This window comes from Paroedura picta, chromosome 7, assembly GCF_049243985.1.
Source record: "Paroedura picta isolate Pp20150507F chromosome 7, Ppicta_v3.0, whole genome shotgun sequence".
Taxonomy (NCBI): Eukaryota; Metazoa; Chordata; class Lepidosauria; order Squamata; family Gekkonidae; genus Paroedura; species Paroedura picta.
The window spans coordinates 114,327,868-114,346,702 of record NC_135375.1 but is presented as its reverse complement, the minus strand read 5'-3'; the positions used below and the strand labels follow the sequence as shown (position 1 = coordinate 114,346,702).

The 18,835-nt window shown below is 45.6% G+C and overlaps 1 protein-coding gene across 2 annotated transcripts in view; it reads left to right on the top strand.

The window, feature by feature from the left end:
• PIK3AP1 (phosphoinositide-3-kinase adaptor protein 1) overlaps positions 1 to 18,835 on the top strand; it is a 63,131-nt gene that overhangs the window by 23,883 nt on the left and 20,413 nt on the right. For both annotated transcript variants that reach the window (XM_077346048.1, XM_077346049.1), the window contains 5 exons: positions 909 to 1,060; positions 4,167 to 4,311; positions 5,101 to 5,243; positions 8,948 to 9,080; positions 16,724 to 16,920. In XM_077346048.1, the coding sequence (XP_077202163.1) occupies positions 909 to 1,060; positions 4,167 to 4,311; positions 5,101 to 5,243; positions 8,948 to 9,080; positions 16,724 to 16,920 (770 nt within the window). The remainder of the gene's footprint in view (positions 1 to 908; positions 1,061 to 4,166; positions 4,312 to 5,100; positions 5,244 to 8,947; positions 9,081 to 16,723; positions 16,921 to 18,835) is intronic.

Genomic DNA, 18,835 nt, shown 5'->3' with positions numbered 1-18,835 from the left:
GCTTGGTCTCTAGTGTTACATTATTCACTTGGGCTGCAAGGTTAATAAGGATCAGTGCTGTCATTGATAAGGTAGACTCTTAACTCTCTTGCATTTCTGTATTTTAGTTCTATGGTTTTAAATGTTATGTCTTCTATGGTTTTATTTTTTATTGTTTATAAACTTGTCTCTTATATTTTGTAAAGACCTATGGCTATATACAAATACATTTTTATTCTACTACTACTATGACAAAAGCTGTAAGGTCCTCAGTCCATTACAGGAGAGAAGCATTTATACAGTACAAGTAATTTACCTATGGTAAGGGTGCATAGCAAGAGCCTCTTGTGGCGCAGAGTGGTAAAGCAGTGACATGCTGTCTGAAGCTGTCTGCCCATGAGGTTGGGAGTTCGATCCCAGCAGCCGGCTCAAGGTTGACTCAGCCTTCCATCCTTCCGAGGTTGGTAAAATGAGTACCCAGCTTGCTGGGGGGTAAATGGTAATGACTGGGGAAGGCACTGGCAAACCACCCCGTATTGAGTCTGCCATGAAAACGCTGGAGGGCGTTACCCCAAGGGTCAGACATGACTCGGTGCTTGCACAGGGGATACCTTTACCTTTTAAGGGTGCATAGCACTTGAGTCACACTATTTATTTACTTAAAATGTTTCTTTGTCATCTTTCCACCCAGAAATGGTCTTCAGGGCAGTTAGTTCTTGCTTAGTAACTTTCATAGCTGTACACAGTCAGGCGTTTCTTATCCCAGTTTTGATAGAATCTCTCAACGTTTGTCCAGAAAACATTTATTTCTAATTACTGTCTCTTTCTTTATCAAAAAAGACACATTCAACTTCCCTTTCAAGTTGTGTTCAAGTAGCTAACAAGCTGCTGAGATCACAGAAATAACTATTCTTTGTACCCTCACATAGATTCTGGTTGTGATTCAGCGACTGATGCAGAAGTGGAGGATGTCAGAGATCAGTGTGACTCCTGCAACATGTTGATGAGGCAGCAGCGTGGGACATCAGGAACCAAAAAGGGAAACCTAATTGCAGTACAGCCAGATCGCATACGTTGTGGGGTAAAGTATGTTTCAGCTCCCCAAAAGTGGTCGTGCGATGGTGCCGTGGCAAAGGGTTCTTGGGAAGGCAGCTGACACTTTCCTCTCAGAACTGAAATGTAGATTGAGTGTTCCCAATCTGAGGGCCTGTAATAGCTGGCCAGATGCTAGTATCAGGTTGCCGTGTCCTCCATATGCCAATGAAGCCTTTGTTGTTGTTGTTGTTGTTGTTGTTGTTGTAGTGCCCTTCACCATTCTACTGAATAAACAAAAGCCAAGGATGATTACAAGCTGCAAAATTATCCAGTGTTCCTGCAGTGGGAAGTCTCATGCATGGGATGAAGCTCCTCCACTAGATGGCAGGGTTGTGCATCTCTTTTGGTGACCCCTGTAGGGGAGGGCCTTCTTCCAGAATACTCAGGCTTCTGGGATGAGGTCATAGAGAAGCTTGTGGCCTCAAGGATGGGATGCGCTAATAGGAGTTACAGCCTGATATGTCGGATCCTTTTTTGCAGCAAGGTGGGCCAATGAAGGACAATGAGGCAATGAAGGGCTAAGGTTGGGAGACCTACAGGTTTCCTACAGGAAGGCCTCAGCAAGAAACTTAGCACTGTAACTATGAAAAGGCAGTGATAGCGATATTGGTATTCAGGGGCGCAATGGAGTGGCAATCATAGCTGCAGCACCCTCAGATCAATCAATTCCTGAAGGCTTCTGTCCTGATCAGTCTGCCACAGGCTGACCACAGATTTCCCATGCAGAGCTGTAGCCTAGCCCTTAAGACAGTCACCAGAACACTGTTCTAGCTGATGGCTACCCAATGACTCAAGGAATTCACCTTAGTGGCTTGGTGGATATTTTGGCTTGGTGGATATTACATCTGGAAGGTGGGGTCTAGGCAGTGGCCTACAAACAGTGAGCGATTTAGGTTCTATAGAGGCCCAGTGGTCCAACTCCCAGTTCTGTCCCTCATACCCTGTATTTCAAAGTTGAGCTTTCTGCATGCCTAACTGTGCTTTTAAGTTTCCCTTTCATTCTTTGGATCTTCTGGAATAGATCTCTTGCTTTTCTTCCTTTGTTGTTATCTTCTCTTTCTTTACACAAGTTATTTTAATAGTTCATTTTTTTCTATGTGTCAATCTATGGAATGCCGTATATGGAATTCTTTTGCCATTACCTTTCTTTAGCTATCTGTAAAAACTCCATCAGTTATCCATTTTAATTTCTATTGGCTACAGGAAAATTCTTTGTGCATTCTTCCTTGATAATATCTCCAGTGTCATTCCACTCTGGTTTTGGTTCTCATTCACTTGAACTTAGTAATGAAAATCTGTTCTTTGCATGATCTTTAAACTTTTCAGAAAAGTTATTCCAATTATATTTTGCACTGTGAATGTTTTGATGTTTTGCTACAGCTTTATTTTAATTTTTTATTGTAATACTTGTTTGTTTATTTGCTTATTAATTAGATTTTTATACCACCCTTCCATATGGCTCAGGGTGGCTTCAGGGTCTTGGTCTTGTTTTAGCAGAGAAAACAGAGCTTTTCCATCATCCGCTTATTTGATTTCTGGGGTAGACTTGCTTACTTCCAGGTACTAGCTAGAGATCTCCCACTGTTACAACTGAGCTCCAGGTGGTAGATATCAGTTCACCTGGAGAAAATGCTACTTTGGAAGGTGGACTCTGTGGTATTATACCACATTCAACCCTTCCTCTCTCCCCAACCTCTTCTGGCTCCAACCCCAAAATCTCCATGTATTTTCCAACCCAGAGCTAGCAACCCTATGATCCAGTGATGCCAACATATATGATAGTCTTTTTGATTGCCTGAAACATATTAATCTTATCTTCACTGAATTCTAGGAATCACTCTCCTGCTTCATTTCATATCCTAGCCCAAATTTTCTGACATTATTTGATTCCCTGTTTGTTTCCTACTTTTATGTTCCTGTCATCTATGATTATCAGCGCGTCTTGTTTGATCAATGTCTTCCTGGAATCCTGCATAAAAGCATTTAATTTCTTCCTCTTCAACGTAAGCTTGAAGTGACAACTGGAGTTATTCTGTATCAGCCATGAGTGCAAATAACAAACTTTGCATGATGAAACTAAACAGCAGGAATGTAAAACCAAAATATAAGAGCCCCATTTCTTATAGACCATCTAGTCCAGCATCCTGTCTTACACAGAGGCCAACCAGTTCCCCTGGATAGCCATCAACAGGGTAGAGAGGCTGAGGCCTTCCTAAGAACATCAGAAGAGCCCTGCTGGATCAGACCAGGGGTCCCTCTAGTCTAGCATCCTGTCTAGCACAGTGGTCAGTCAGTTCCTCTGGAGGGCCAACAACAGGGCAGAGAGGTTGAGGTCTTTCCATGATAAGAACCTCAGAATAGTGGTGGTGGCAAGCACTGGCGGGGACTCCGTCCCTCCCTCCACCACCCTGAAAAGGCTCACCAAGACCTCAGCAGGCTTTTTCAGGGCAGCAGTGTGAAACGCTTGGCAAGCCTTCTTGGTGTGGTGGTGGGAAGCGCTGGTGGGGACACCGCTCCTCCCCCTGCCGCCCCAGCCATGTCTGACAATACCAGCAGTGGGCCCATGTACCCCTCTACTTTAACATCCACCCAATGCTGGCTGCACCCTGATAGGCCCTGCCCTTACAGCTCCTGCCCTCCCTCCCTGGACGTTAGCCACGTTCCTCTGAGATGCGCCGGAGACAGAGAGACACACAGAGCCCTGCCAGACCAAACATGAGCCTTCATTCCCTCATATGGCTCGTGCTGCGAGGGAGGCAGAGATAGACACAGAAAGCTGCCCTAAACTACACACCAGCCCTGCTTCCCTCCTAAGAACAAGCCCTAATTACCTGCTATGCCTCCTGCTGGGAGGCACACCAAGAGACACACGCAGGGAGAGGGAGAGAGAGACACACACACACAGAGATCTGCACCTCCCGATGTCTCCCGGGTCCTAGGGCCCATTGCATTCCTGGTTGCAATGGCCTTTCTTGCTAGTACTTTAATATTGTCGATCACTCGAGCACACAACCTTTTATAATGAATGGGGGTTACTGAGGTTTCTGCCCCTGGATATTATTGGGTTTTTCATTAAGTTGCTCTCCTTCTAGGTGAAGACAACAATGTACATCATTCTAAAATGCAAGCTGGAGAACCAAGTGAAAATCGAAGTGGAATTTTCTCCTGCGGATTGTCAGCCTGTGCGAGTCCTTTCCAGGATCGAGAACGAGTATACGGTCTCGGTTTGTACGCCTGGTACGTGCCCAGACTTGCTTCCCATGACTCAAGTGGTGTCTCTGTGACAAAAAACCTTGTTCCTCCTTGCAAAGGAGGCCTGTGCTCGGGTATAAATGGAAGCCGCGACTTCCTCTCGTGCGGGTGTGGAAAGCTAACTTTAAGTCTGCGTAAACCCCAAAATAGACAACTGTTCAAATGCGTAAAGCTAAGGTCATACTTCCTGTTTCGTTTTGCCCTCTTGTGTAATGTGTAGGGGGGGGCAGTCCTTTTCACATCTTGTGGGCTGCCGTATGACCTTCCGATGTGGGGAGAGTAGCCATTCCCGGAGGCAGAAGTTGACTTGCATTTCCTTCTGCCTTCACTTTCGACAGAGCATGAGAAGCTGCTGTTCATTTCCACTCTTTGAAAATGATCTAGGGGGCATTTCTTTGGCACTCAAATGACTTTGATGGACTGAGGACCTGAGTCGGTGTCTAGCAGCTGGTATGTCCAAGGCTGCCTTTCATAGATGCTGCAGTCCCGTTGAAAAAGACAACAGAAGAATATTTGACAAAGCGAGAGATCGTTAGCGATTGTTTGGTTCTAGACATCTGGCCACTCTGGATGAAAAGCTTTCTGATTGGCAAGACGTGTTGGGCTCAGCTGTACTGGAGTTTAAACAAATATCATAAATAATAAATATTTCAAACAATAAACCATCCTGCAGTGTAAACTCTTGCTCCCATTATTCTGTGTCACTTCTCTTAGCACGGTCATTTTCATTTTGGGCCTTGCATGAGGGATCTGAATCTTTCCCCCCTTTCACAGACTTGCTGCCTGGCACAGTGCGTCTGCGGTTGTTTGCTGGGGATTTAATGGTCACGGAAGCAGACGTTAGCTATTACACCGACATGGAAGAAATCAGCAACCTGTTGGCTTCTGCAGCAAATCCTGTGGAATTCATGTGCCAGGTAAAATGTTAAAGTGGGGGGGGGGGGGAAGAGAGCAATTATTGAATCACTGAGCAAACTCTGAAAACCCCCCTGAGCCTTATGGAAGGGTAGCATAAAAATCTAATAAAATAAAAATAAAATGAATAATAAATAAATAAACAGTGAATGGAGTACTAACACAGTTGGGACACTCAGCTTAGCTGCAAGGCTTGTACCAGGTCATTCTTTTGCACTGTCATAGCAACTTGGCAATAGGAAATACTGTTTTGGAGATGATCTCTCAAGAAAGAAAGGCCTTGCTGCAGATATATGTATGAAATCATATGGAAACTGAAGAGTCTAGTTCTGAACCTATCTGTAACTTCGGGAGATATTTTTTTAGAGAGCACCGCCATTTGGCATTCACTCATTCTCTTTGAGAACGACAGTGCAGAAATGGGCTTGCCTATTTTAGTAATAACAACAAAATTATTTATATCCCACTCTTTCCGAAAGACTCAGGAAAGGTAACAACAAAAGCATTACATTACAATAATACAATAACAATAAAACAATAATACTAAAATCCTGAAATGTAAGCTATATATTCAGTGTAAAAACAAATCCATTCCTTTGCGAAAGGGGCAAGAAGTGGCTAGTTAACAGGTGACAGATTTCACTGGTTCGGGAAAGGCGAAATCTAGTAGGATCGGTCCTGTGATGTTTGGGAACGGAATAAGCTTTAGACTTAGAATCATAGAATCTTAGAGTTGGAAGGGACCTCATGGGTCATCTAGTCCAGTGGTCCCCAACCCCCGTTCCGTAGACCGGTCCCGGTCTGTGGATCAGTCGGTACCGGGCCACGGCTCCTCCTACTCCTCCTTGGCTGCTGCCTCAGGGGCTGCCCTGACATTCTGTCGCCGGCTCACCTTTGGTACACTCTGGAGGCCGCCATGGCTGGGCTCCCCCTCGGCATGGCACTGCGCAGCTGCTGCTGGCAGCGTTCCCCAGTAGGTGGCAGGAATTCAGGGGCGCCGGCGGGAAAGCAAGTGGAGCAGGGGCTCAGGCGGTGGTGGCAACGTCCCTCGGCAAAAGACTACCCCCCCCCCCGGGCCTCAGTAAAATTGTCAAGCGTTGACTGGTCCCCGGTGATTAAAAGGTTGGGGACCACGGATCTAGTCCACTTCATTTAGTGGGCGATGTCCAGAGAGATTTTCTTTGGGGGGGGTGGAGTTTGAAGGAAGGTTCTTGAAAGGGCCTGTAGAAATGGATGTGGGGCGGAAGGAAGATTCAGCTTTGGTGAACTGTAGGACCAAGTAGAACAAGGGCCAGATGTTTTGTGGGCTACATCTTTGAAGACGTGTTTGAGTCGGCATGGCTGCATGGCCTTGACCAACAGCGATATCCTGGGTGGCCCCAGGAGCTTTCCACAGTGGAAGTGTGACCGGGTCCTGATAAAAGGCCAGCTGTGCCTAAATGGAGATTGTTCTCCTGAGTTTCCTGAATGGAGATAATAATCTACTCTAGGGTTGTGTGTTTCGGCTGCCGAAATGGCTGTTCCAGCCCAAAGCAGCCAGTGCCACAGCATGGCGGGGGAGGGGTGAAAGTGCCACCCTTCCCCCCTTCCGCACCGTGGCGCTGGCTGCTTCATGCTGGAACGGCCACTTTGGCGGACGAAACCCACATCTACTCATTTGTCCTCTTTGTTCTTATGGGATCACATAGCTGTGGATAACCCTGTCATTAAAACAACAGCCAACACTGCCACAATTTGTACCTGTCTGTGTTTACAAGCTGTGTAACAAAAGCAAGTTATAATTTCTTGGTTTCTAAGGGCTTCTTTCCAAGTCCTGTACTCATAAAACTCACCTCCCTCTGCAGATTACAACCACCAGCCCTACCCATGCAACAGTTTGGTCCCCGTTGCATTGCTCATGTCTAAATCTGTGGTGAGGCCTCGTAATGCATTAAGGAATCCAGTCGTTGGATGCTTTCCTAAGAGTCACACTGGAAAGTTCCACCTTGCCAATGGGTCGGATCGGCAGCTGCCCTTAGAATCATAGAATCACAGAGTTGGAAGGGATCTCCTGTGTCATCTAGTCCAACCCCCTGCACTGTGCAGGACACTCACAACCCTCTCGCTCATCCACTGTCCCCTGCCACCCCCTTGAACCTTCACAGAATCATCTCTGTCAGATGGCTATCCAGCCTCTGTTTACAAATCTCCAAAGAAGGAGAACCCACCACCACTCGAGGAAGTCTGTCCCACTGAGAAACAGCTCTAACTGTCGGGAACTTCTTCTGGATGTTTAGACGGAATTTCTTTTGAATTAATTTCATCCCATTGGTTCTCTGTTGGGGACCCCACCAGCTTGCCTGAATGTGTAAAAGGGAATTGTTTGAGGGGGGGGCATTTTTCTGAAGAAGTTGGTTTTTATGCCCCATGTTTCACTACCCGAAGGTGGCTCAAAGCAGCTTACACTCACCTTCTCTTTCCTCTCCCCACAACAGACACCCTGTGAGGTAGGCAGGGCTGAAAGAGCTCTAAGAGAACTGTTCTGCGAGAACAGCACTATCAAGACTGTGACAATCCCCAGGTCACTCAGCTGGCTGCCTGTGGAGGAGGAGTGGGGAATCAAACCCAACTTGCCAGATTAGAAGCTGCTGCTCTTGACCCCAACTCCAAGCTGGCTGTAGTAAAAGAGGAACTGTTCAGGAGGATGTTTTAATCAACCAATGAGGGCTGTAGCTCATGGCTGTTGTCCTCTCAGAGTCACCACTTATTGTGGGGGAGGGACAAAATAGATTAAAAGAGAATCCGCCATTTCCCAGCTGCAGCATGGTCCACTCCTAGCACACTCTGAGAGAGCGCAGTATAAGCTTTCTCTTAAATCCTGCAGGCACAGCTTCAGTGAGACACAGGAACATTGAGAGAGGTGAAAAGGATAAAGCTTACTTGCTTATATATGCATCAATATAATAAAGTGACCAGATTTTAACATTGGTAAAGTGGGACACCATTGACTGGGGTGGTTCTTGATTAAAAATTTGGTCTATATGGAGCAACAAAATTTTTCATAGAACGCATAGAACGCAAAAATAGTATTGTAACATATATATTTTTACTTGCAACATAAGTACAATTTGCCAGGTGCCCCCAGATGTTCCATCCAAAAGTGGGACAATCTGGTCACCTTACAATATATCATACTCTCTGATCTGGCCTCTTGCTAGATCAGAGCAATACAGTTCTTACATGCTGCTCCTAAAAAATGGAGATCACACAAGCAGTCAGGCTCCATGAGAAGAGACCATGAGAGTTAGAACAAAAGCCATTGCTTCTCTTCCAGTGCAGAGAGGGAGGAGGCGTTCCCACCTGGGACAAGGGCTCTGGTTACTCAGGTTTCTTGGTGGTTCCTGATCTGCAGCAGCCAGGCGCCTCTGCTGAGTACATGACGGGGACCTTGCAGTGTACAACGACCAGCCCTTCAGGGTAGGCTTGTTCCAAATAACTTGCTGACTGTATTCCAGCAGTGGCATATTCTGTGCATTAATTGCAGCAATATGGTATCTGCCTTTCTTTTGTCATGCCTGAAACTCCTTATATTGCGTTGTTTACTCCATGTTTCTTGTATGCCTTATGCTGCTCCTTTTGCATTGCTGAATATCTTGTGTCTCGGTGAGAAAGGTGGACCATAAGGGAAGTAAATAAAATAAATAAAAGTCTGCTTCTTTATATTCAGGCATTTAAAATAGTTCCTTACAACACGGAAGCTCTGGACAAGATCCTGACAGAGTCACTGGCGAAGAACCTTCCTGCGAGTGGCTGGCACCTCTTGGGGATCAACCAGCTGGAAGAAAGCGACATGAGCACAAGTGGGTTTTGGTGGTGATGGGGACATTACTGGGTGTGTATTCTGAAATTGCAGAATCTCATCGGTACAAAAAGACTTCCAAACAGATTATGCATAGTAGAGTTCTAGGAGAGAAAGAGAGGAGGACACCCCCTTTAATAAGCGCCCCTCTATTCCTTATAAAACATTTTGATGAAGGAATAGAGAGGGTGCTTATTAAATTTGCAGACGATACTAAACTGGGAGGGGTAGCAAACACACCAGAAGACAGAATCAGGATACAGGATGATCTGGACTGTCTGAAAAAATGGGCTAAAATGAATTTCAATAGAGATAAATGTAAAGTTCTGCATTTAGTTAGGAAAAACCAAATTGATTATTATAGGATACTGTCTTAGCACTAGTATGTGCAAAAAAGATCTAGGGGTCTTAGTAGGCTATATACTAAACATGAGTCGGTAATATGACTTAGTGACTAAAATGGAAAGTGTGTGCCCTTCATAGTGCAGAGGGTTGGACTAGATGACCCAGGAGGTCCCTTCTAACTCTATGATTCTATGATTCCATGATTCTGGGCTGTATCAAACTGAGTATCGTGTCCAGATAATGCATGGTGATGGTACCGCGTTACTCTGCTCTGGTGAGACTTCAGTTAGAGTATTGTGTTAAGTTTTGGGTGCCACAACTGAAGAAGGATGTAGACAAACTGGAGCACGTCCAGAGGAGGGCAACTAAAATGGTGAGGAGTTTTGAGATCAAGTTATATGAGGAAAAGTTGAGAGAGATTGGTTTGTTTAGAGAAGGCGACTAAGAAGTGATATGATTCCCATTTTCAAGTACTTTAAGGGGTGTCATATAGAGCAGCGGTTCTCAACCTTGTGGTCACCCCCAACCATAAAATTATACAAGTGTTCTTTCACAGAAATTAAACCGAAACTGACCCATGGCAGGAAGATCCATTGTTCATGATTGTATATAAATTAGTTTTTTTCCCCCAGAATTTCTCAGTTCAGTTCTGCCTCTTGTCCCACCATGCCGATCTAGCTCTTTTCTGCTGCTCCAGACAGATAAACGCTCTATCTCGATCTACCCTGCAAGGCTGTTGTGTGGATGGTGCCTCTCCTCTGGTCAAGTTGCTTGAGGTGCCATGACCCCTGTGAAAGGGTCGTTCGACTCCCAGGTTGAGAACCACTGATATAGGGGGTGGAGCAGAGTTGTTTTCTGTTGTCCCAGACTAGAACCAATGGGATGAAATTAATTCAAAAGAATTTTTGGCTAAAGATCCAGACGAAGTTCCTGACAGTTCCTCAGTGGAACAGGCTTCCCCAGGAGGTGATGGGTTCTTAATCAGAGGCTAGCTAGCCATCTGACAGAAATGCTGATTCTGTGCACTTAGGCAGATTGTGAGTGGTGGGTGGGCAGAAGGGACTGTGTCAGTGCTTGTCTCTTGTGGCCCTTTCTTGCATGCCCAGGGAAATGCCAATTGCTACTTAGGGGTTGGGAGGTGAATTGCCTCCAGACCAGACTGGCCAGGGATTCTGTTTTTTTGGGTGGGAGGAGGCATCACCTGGGCATGGAATTGGGGTCACTGTGGGTGGGCAGGTAGTTGTGAGTTTCCAGCATTCTGCAGAGGGTTGGACTAGATCAGTGATTCCCAAAGTGGGCGCTACCGCCCCCTGGTGGGTGCTGCAGCGATCCAGGGGGGCAGTGATGGGCCACAGGTGCATTTGGGGGCAATGAATAACTATTAAAATTTTAAAAAATTAATTTCCAGGGGGCACTGAGTAATATTTTTTCTGGAAAGGGCGGTAGGCCAGATAAGTTTGGGAACCACTGGACTAGATCACTCTGGAGGTCCCTTCCAACTCTATGATTCTAACAAGTGTTTGGCAGTCCTGGTCATCTCAGGCGATATAAGGTGGTCTATCCAAGGGTGAAGCACCAGAGCCCTCAGCTGTAGTGGAAGAAAGGAGACTCTTACCATAGGAAACATTCCAGCACCACCTAGAGCAGGGGTAGTCAAACTGCAGCCCTCCAGATGTCCATGGGCTACAATTCCCAGGAGTCCTTGCCAGCATTCACTGGCGAATGCTGGCAAGGGCTCCTGGGAATTGTAGTCCATGGACATCTGGAGGGCCGCAGTTTGACTCCCCCTGCCCTAGAGGTTGCAAAGCATTCTTCAGGACAGTAATGGGGACACCTTCACTTCCCAAGAGCCAACAGCCCGTGTTCTTCGCACGACCCCCAAGGTCTCCTCCTGCTTCACGGCCCCCACCCCCCCACTTCACAGTTACCATAGTTTATCTCTGGGTCTTAAGCTTCTAGGACTTCTTTAGGCCACCTGTCAGAGGACACAGCCACCTTGCCTCCCTGGTCTCACCTTTGCCAATCCATCTCTCACCTCACTCCTTCCTCTATGGCTCTCCCTTTTCCTCCCACTCATCCTCTCTTTCTCCATCTTATTTAATCTCCCACTTGGTATGGGTTGGGCGTTTCGGCTGCCAAAGCGTCCGTTCGCACCCAAAACAGCCAGTGCTGGCTTCCTGAGCTGGGGGTGGGATGGTGGAGTCTAGCAGCATCGGGACCGCTCTACTTGCAGTGAGTGGGCTCAGGGCTAGTCTCCAGTGGGGGTGGAGGAGTTCAGGCTGCTGTCCAGGCATCCCTGGAGACCCACCAGGCCCAGAAAGTGTTTCCCATGTCTGTGGAACCAATGGCTGGGTTGGAGGGACAGAAGGGCACAACCACTTATTTGTCTGTAGATTTTTCTTGGCAAGCTCAGCTCTGCAGCATCTGTCAGTGGTAGCCTTGCCCAGTGGAGCAGGCAAAATACACTAGGCTGCACTGTCAAGAGGGTTACCAGTGGAGACTACAGAGTTCCCATTTTCAGGGAATGTGGGGAGAGTGGGCAGAGATTTTACGCCTGGAAAGAACTCTTAGGGTCATAGAATTTATAATGTTGGAAGGGGTCTAGAGACTATCCAGTCCAACCCCTGTTCAATCCCTGACAACTTATGCCAGTAAAGGTCTTTGATTGATTGAATCCCTGACAAGTAATCATCAACCTTCCAACTTGTCAACAGCCTTCTTGAACTGTGGCACCCAGAACTGGATACGACATTCCAAGTGAGGTTTAACCAATGCAGAATAGAGTGGCATTATAGCTTCCTTGCTCTAGATCAGGGGCTGGCAGGGGCTCCTGGGAATTGTAGTCCATGGACATCTGGAGGGCCGCAGTTTGACTACCCCTGCTCTAGATTCTCTGCTTCTAGCAATGCGGCCTAATTTTCCATTAGCCATCTTAGTTGCAATTTTCCATTAGCCATCTTAGCTGCACCATTGGCTCATATTCCCTTTATTGTCCACCAGAACTCCTAAGTCCCTTTCACTTACTACTATCAAGGCAGGAATCCCCATCTTATATTTATGCATGGCATTTTTATGACCCAAATGAATACTTTAAACTTCTCCCTAATTCATTCTGTTGTCTATGGCCTAATTTTCCAATCTATCCAGATCTCCTTGAATAGTTGTCCTTTTCTCTGGGGTGTTAGCCACCCTACCCAGTTTAGAATCATCTGCAAATTTGATATATTGCTTAATCCACAACACTAGCAAAACTGTCGCACAGAACCCTGCAGTACACCGCTGGTCACCTCCCTGTTGAGTCCATTCAAATTAACTTCTTGTTGTTGTTGTTAGGTGCGAAGTCGTGTCCGACCCATCGCGACCCCATGGACAATGATCTTCCAGGCCTTCCTGTCCTCTACCATTCCCCGGAGTCCATTAAAGTTTGCACCTACTGCTTCAGTGACTCCATCCAGCCGCCTCATTCTCTGTCGTCCCCTTCTTCTTTTGCCCTCAATTGCTCCCAGCATTAGGTTCTTCTCCAGTGAGTCCTTCCTTCTCATGAGGTGGCCAAAGTATTTGAGTTTCATCTTCAGGATCTGGCCTTCTAAGGAGCAGGCAGGGCTGATCTCCTCTAGGACTGACAGGTTTGTTCGCCTTGCAGTCCAGGGGACTCGCAAGAGTCTTCTCCAGCACCAGAGTTCAAAAGCCTCAATTCTTTGACGCTCAGCCTTCCTTATGGTCCAACTTTCGCAGCCATACATTGCAACTGGGAATACCATAGCCTTGACTAGATGCACTTTTGTTGGCAGGGTGATGTCTCTGCTTTTTAGGATGCTGTCTAGATTTGCCATAGCTTTCCTCCCCAGGAGCAAGCGTCTTTTAATTTCTTTGCTGCAGTCCCCATCTGCAGTGATCTTGGAGCCAGGAAAATAAAATCTGTCACTATCTCCATTTCTTCCCCATCTATTTGCCAGGAATTGAGAAGGCCGGATGCCATGATCTTTGTTTTCTTGATGTTGAGTTTCAAGCCAACTTTTGCACTCTCCTCCTTCACCCGCATCAACAGGCTCTTTAGTTCCTCTTCACTTTCTGCCATTAGAATGGTATCATCTGCATATCTGAGGTTGTTATTTCTCCCTGCAATCTTGACCCCAATTTGTGACTCCTCTAATCCTGCCTTTCTCATGATGTGCTCCGCATATAAGTTAAATAGGCAAGGCGACAGTATACAGCCTTGCCGAACTCCTTTCTCAATTTTGAATCAATCAGTGATTCCATGCTCGGTTCTCACTGTTGCTTCTTGACCTGCATATAGGTTTCTCAAGAGACAAATAAGATGCTCTGGTATTCCCATCTCTTTAGAGCCAGTTTGGTGTAGTGGGTAGGAGTGTGGACTTCTAATCTGGCATGCTGGGTTCGATTCTGCACTCCCCCACATGCAACCAGCTGGGTGACCTTGGGCTCGTCACGGCACTGATAAAACTGTTCTGACCGAGCAGTGATATCAGGGCTCTCTCAGTCTCACCCACCCCACAGGGTGTCTGTTGTGGGGAGAGGAATGGGAAGGCGACTGTAAGCCGCTTTGAGCCTCCTTCGGGTAGGGAAAAGCAGCATATAAGAACCAACTCTTCTTCTTCTTCTTCTTCTTCTTCTTTTTTTTAAGCGCAAAGGAAACTAAAATATCCCATGGTAATGTATTACATTTGACAGAATTGGATCCTGTATTTCTCCTATAAACTATTTCTGGGAAGTCCCCTTTTACTTTAAAAAAATTGTAATATTTTTCTAAGCTTTGTTTCCAGGTCCAAATGTGCACCCAGTTGCTCTTTCATAATTCTTCTGAATCTTAAATTGTTGGTCATTTATTTTATTTCAATATTTTCAATTTCCAGGCTTGCTTCTTGTAGTTCTTTCTTTTGTTGATTCTGAGGGCCATTTCGCACGGCTTAAAAATAGCACAATGGTTGCTAATTGAAAACGCTACTAATTTGGCATTACCCACGACGTCGTAGACAATCTGCAACACTCCTGAAACCGATCAGCAAAAAGCGCTTCGTTTTAGCGCTTTCAGGGGAATCCAGAAAAGTGGATTCACCCTCCGGATAGCGATACACTCCTGCAACCAATCTGCAACACTAGTGCTAAAGACCTGTGCGTTACCATTGTTGCGGGTTCTTCAAAGTCCCTCCTCCTGAGCCTGTCCTCCAAACTTCCGGCGAAGCGATCGCCATTTTTTTTTCTCGGAGCGAGCGGGGATAAACGCACCGGCGAGCCTCTTTCTGTTTAGAGGCTTCCCTGGCTTCAGTCCTTCACCTTTAGTCACTAAGCACAAACCACATAAAAGCCCGTTTGCTGAAATAAAGTCCCTTTATTTTTTACACATTAATTCAGCCCAAAATCGGGGCCGTGAGAGGGGGGCGGGGATTTTTTTTTTATCACTCGAGGCAGCGTGCCAACAATCATACAATCAAACGACAGCTCACATTAGGCAGCTGGATGGGTCTCTCCGTTGCAAGGAATCTACCTAGATTCGTTGCTATGGGTCTGTTTTTTTTTTTTTTAAACCTTTCTTAAAGGGAAAGGGGCTGTTTGGGAGCATGCTAACTGCTGCCCATTGGCTGCTTGACGGCCAGGGGCGGGACGAGCTTGGCAATAGCGCTTCCTTTCTAGCGATTTCTGCCGAGACCGGAAGCCTGTGGGAAACGCTAAAAAACGCAACTGATTCCACTACAAAGCCAGGTGTGCAAAACGACGAATTCCACTATTTTAAATGGCGATTTTTCATTCAGTGACCAATTTGCAACAAAGATCCCCGTGCGAAATGGCCCTGAATCTTCTTGAAGTCTTTTTGTCTTCCCTTGATTTCATGAATTTGCTTAGTTAGGTCCCACAACCCAAGAGTAATTTCATCAATCTTTGTTAGTGCTTGTTTGATTTTGGGTTTTTGGTCTGCCTGGTGGACTTTTAGTAGCTGACTTTGAACACTTGGACTTTCTGTTTAAATTCTGTTGAGAAAGAACTAATTTCTTTAGAGATAATCTTAGAAAGCTTTTCAATCATTATATCAAAGTCATCTTGTGAACCTAATTCTTTATTGGCTAGTCTGATTCCGTTTGCCATCCTTCTGAGTTTGGGCAATCTTTTTCTTCTCTGTACTAGTTTATATAAATAATTCATAAAACTAGCACCAGATTTTAAGAAGTTAAAAAAACAACCTTAGAGCAAACATGAAAAGCAATTTAAACAAGCATACCAACAAACAGTCAATAATTTGCCCTAGAAGCCTGCAGATAGAAAATTAATAAGGCTGACAATGGGGAGGGGGAGTTATCATGTCTCTTTCAACTCCACTGTGGAGTTCCATAGGGGGTGATACTTTCTACCACTTTGTTTAACATCTTTTTGCACCCTCTGGCCCAGCTTGTCAGGAGTTACAGGCTGGGTTGTCAACAATATGACAGTCAGCTCTATCTTTGCATGGATGGCCAGCCGGACTCCCCCCCACCCCCAGATACATTCACCAGATGTTTGAAAGCTGTCGCTGGATGGTTGGAACAGAGTCACCTGAAATTCAACCCCTCCAAGATGCAGGTCCTGTGGCTGGGCAGAAAGGTGGCAGTTTAGGAGGTGCACCTTCCCACTCTGGCAGGGGTGCAATTTAACATCCTGCCCTCGGCCAGGAATTTGGAGGTGATTCTGGATGCCTCCTTATCATTGGTGGGTCAGGTCACAGGGGTAGCACCCTACCTATCCTCAGATTGCTTGGCTACAGTGATTCATGCAACGGTCACCTCCAGACTAGATTTCGGTAACTCGCTGACCCGGATATTGCAACTAGTGCAGAGAGCAGCTGCTAGGGTTCTCAAAGGCACATCTTAGAGGACTATATACAGTGAGTACTGGAGGAACTTCACTGGCTACCGGTTGCAGCCCAGATCAGGTTCAAGGTCTTGGTTTTAACCTTCAGGGCCATATATGGCCTGGGTCTCACATACCTAAGAGACCACTTGCCTCCTTGTGCCCCCGCAGGGCTCAGAAATTACATCTGCAAGTTCTTTTAGTACCCTTGGATGCAGTTCATCTGGCCCAGAGGATTCGGTTTCATTTAAAGAAACTATGGACTACCTCTACAGTGATTCTAAGCCACAACTCCCATCCCTCATCACTTGAAATGCTTTTGCCATGTTGAGCATAATTTCCCTCACAAGAGAAGGCTGAGGAGAAGTAAGATCTGAGCAGTTCAGCCCTCTCTCCATCACCTGTTACAAGGTCACTGTGTGTGTCACCTTTTACGATGTGTGGTTTCTTTTTAAACAGATCAGAGGGATGAAGAGCTGCCTACCCTGTTGCACTTTGCTGCAAAATATGGGCTGAAGAACCTCACAGCCCTGCTACTTACCTGTCCAGGAGCATTGCAAGCCTACAGTGTTGCTAACAAGTATGGTCACTACCCCAACAGCATTGCAGAGAAACAGGGCTTCAGAGATCTCCGGCAGTTCATTGATGAATATGTGGTAAGAGGGACCGTTTGCACTCTGTTTTCCGTCAACTCAGCCCCATTGCGTGAGAGTTGAAAAAGAGCAAAATGCATTCAGAATCCTAATGCTAGGATCATGGTAGGGAACCATGAAGACCAAATGCTAAATATCCTCAACCTTTACATATAGAAAGTGTGTGTGTGTGTGGGGGGTTGTTAATTGCCAGGAAGAGCTGGAATGTGCATGCACAAAAAACTTATACCTTGAATAAAACATTGTTGGCTTTAAGGGGCTTGTCTGGACTCAAACTTTGTTCTCCTGCTTCAGACCAGCATGGCTACAGAACTGAGTGGATTCCCTGTGAAGAAATGTATTTTTTCTTTGGAAGGTGGAATTAAACCTTTACGCTGAGTTTTAAAGACTTTCCACTCTGGGCAGAGAACAGGCAGGAGGAGAAAAGTCATTTCAGCTTCTTTCCATCCCCACTTCAGCCACATTTTAAGAAATTCTAATTAGAGGCAATGGGATGGTCCAGTCCTTGCCTGCCCCCTCCCACCCCGCCCCCAAGCAGGGAATTAAGACTTCTGGAAATACTTCTTTAACTTTACTTGACCTGGTCAGAAGAAACAGAGATGATAAAAGAGCAAGAAGGAAGGGCCCCTTGGGGCAGATTCCATCGAAGCAGGCGGTGAAGGGCAGCCATTGCTGTGAGATGGCCTGCACACCTGAAGGAGAATTGAAGCTAATAGAACTCCTGTAAAATCCTCTACCTTTCCAAGATAAGGAGTCAGGCTGTATATTTAACAACTGATAGGGCATGTCTAGAGCAAGGGAGAGAGGAATTGTGCTTTACCCTTTTCTTTTAAATGTCCGGCTCAATCTGGTGCTGTGCTAAGAGTGGGCTTGTGAATCCTTGCTTTTCAATAGATGCTTTAGAACCTTTGGTCCTGCTAGTGGTTCTCTCTACCACAGACCTCCACTGTCTTGGACATGCTACTTCACGAGGAGCATTGCAGCAGAGAAGAAACCGAGGATGGTTTTGTGATTTAAAAGTTTATTCAAAGCACCGAGTCAAAGCAAGATCTGAGGTAATCACCTTGTTTTCGTATTTTCTTCCTCTGTGACTCAATATGTGTTTTCTGTGTTTAAAAAAAATTCAAGTTACCATCTTGTATACAATACATTGACGTCATTATTATTGCATCTTCATGTAAATATAATAATTAATCATGAATGCAGCCTACGTTGGTTTCCAATAAAGAAATTCTCAGTATAATTCAAGCTTTCAATATTTTCTGTCTGTGGATATAAATAAAATGCATTTTTAAAATATCAAACAACTATTATGTACCTTCTCTTCTAATTTTAAATAAAACTTACCTAATAATATCAACCACACCCAAAAGGTTTTTGTATTTTCACACAGACATTGGGGAGAACCGTGACTATAGTCTATGCCAGGGGTAGTCAAACTGCGGCCCTCCAGATGTCCATGGACTACAATTCCCATGAGCCCCTGCCAGCGAATGCTGGCAGGAGGCTCCTGGGAATTGTAGTCCATGGACATCTGGAGGGCCGCAGTTTGACTACCCCTGGTCTATGCAGTCAGCCTTCAGATTGTTCCGTAATTTAAACCAACCAGCATGATTCAGTCTTTTTCTCACTTCCACCCGTTAAAGAGACAGCGTACCAATCTACCCTCTTAGTCCGTTTATAAAAAACAAGAGTAATCCAGACTGTTAATGAATTATTATATTTACCCGAAGTTGTAATAATAATAATGACATATCAGTGTATTGGATACAAGATGGTAATTTTAATTTTTGCGAACACAGAAAACGCGTTGAGTCCCTGGGGAAGAAAATACGAAAACAAGGTGATCACCTCGGAACCTGCTTTGACTCGATGCTTTGAATAAACTGGTTAATCACATAACCACCCTCAGTTTCCT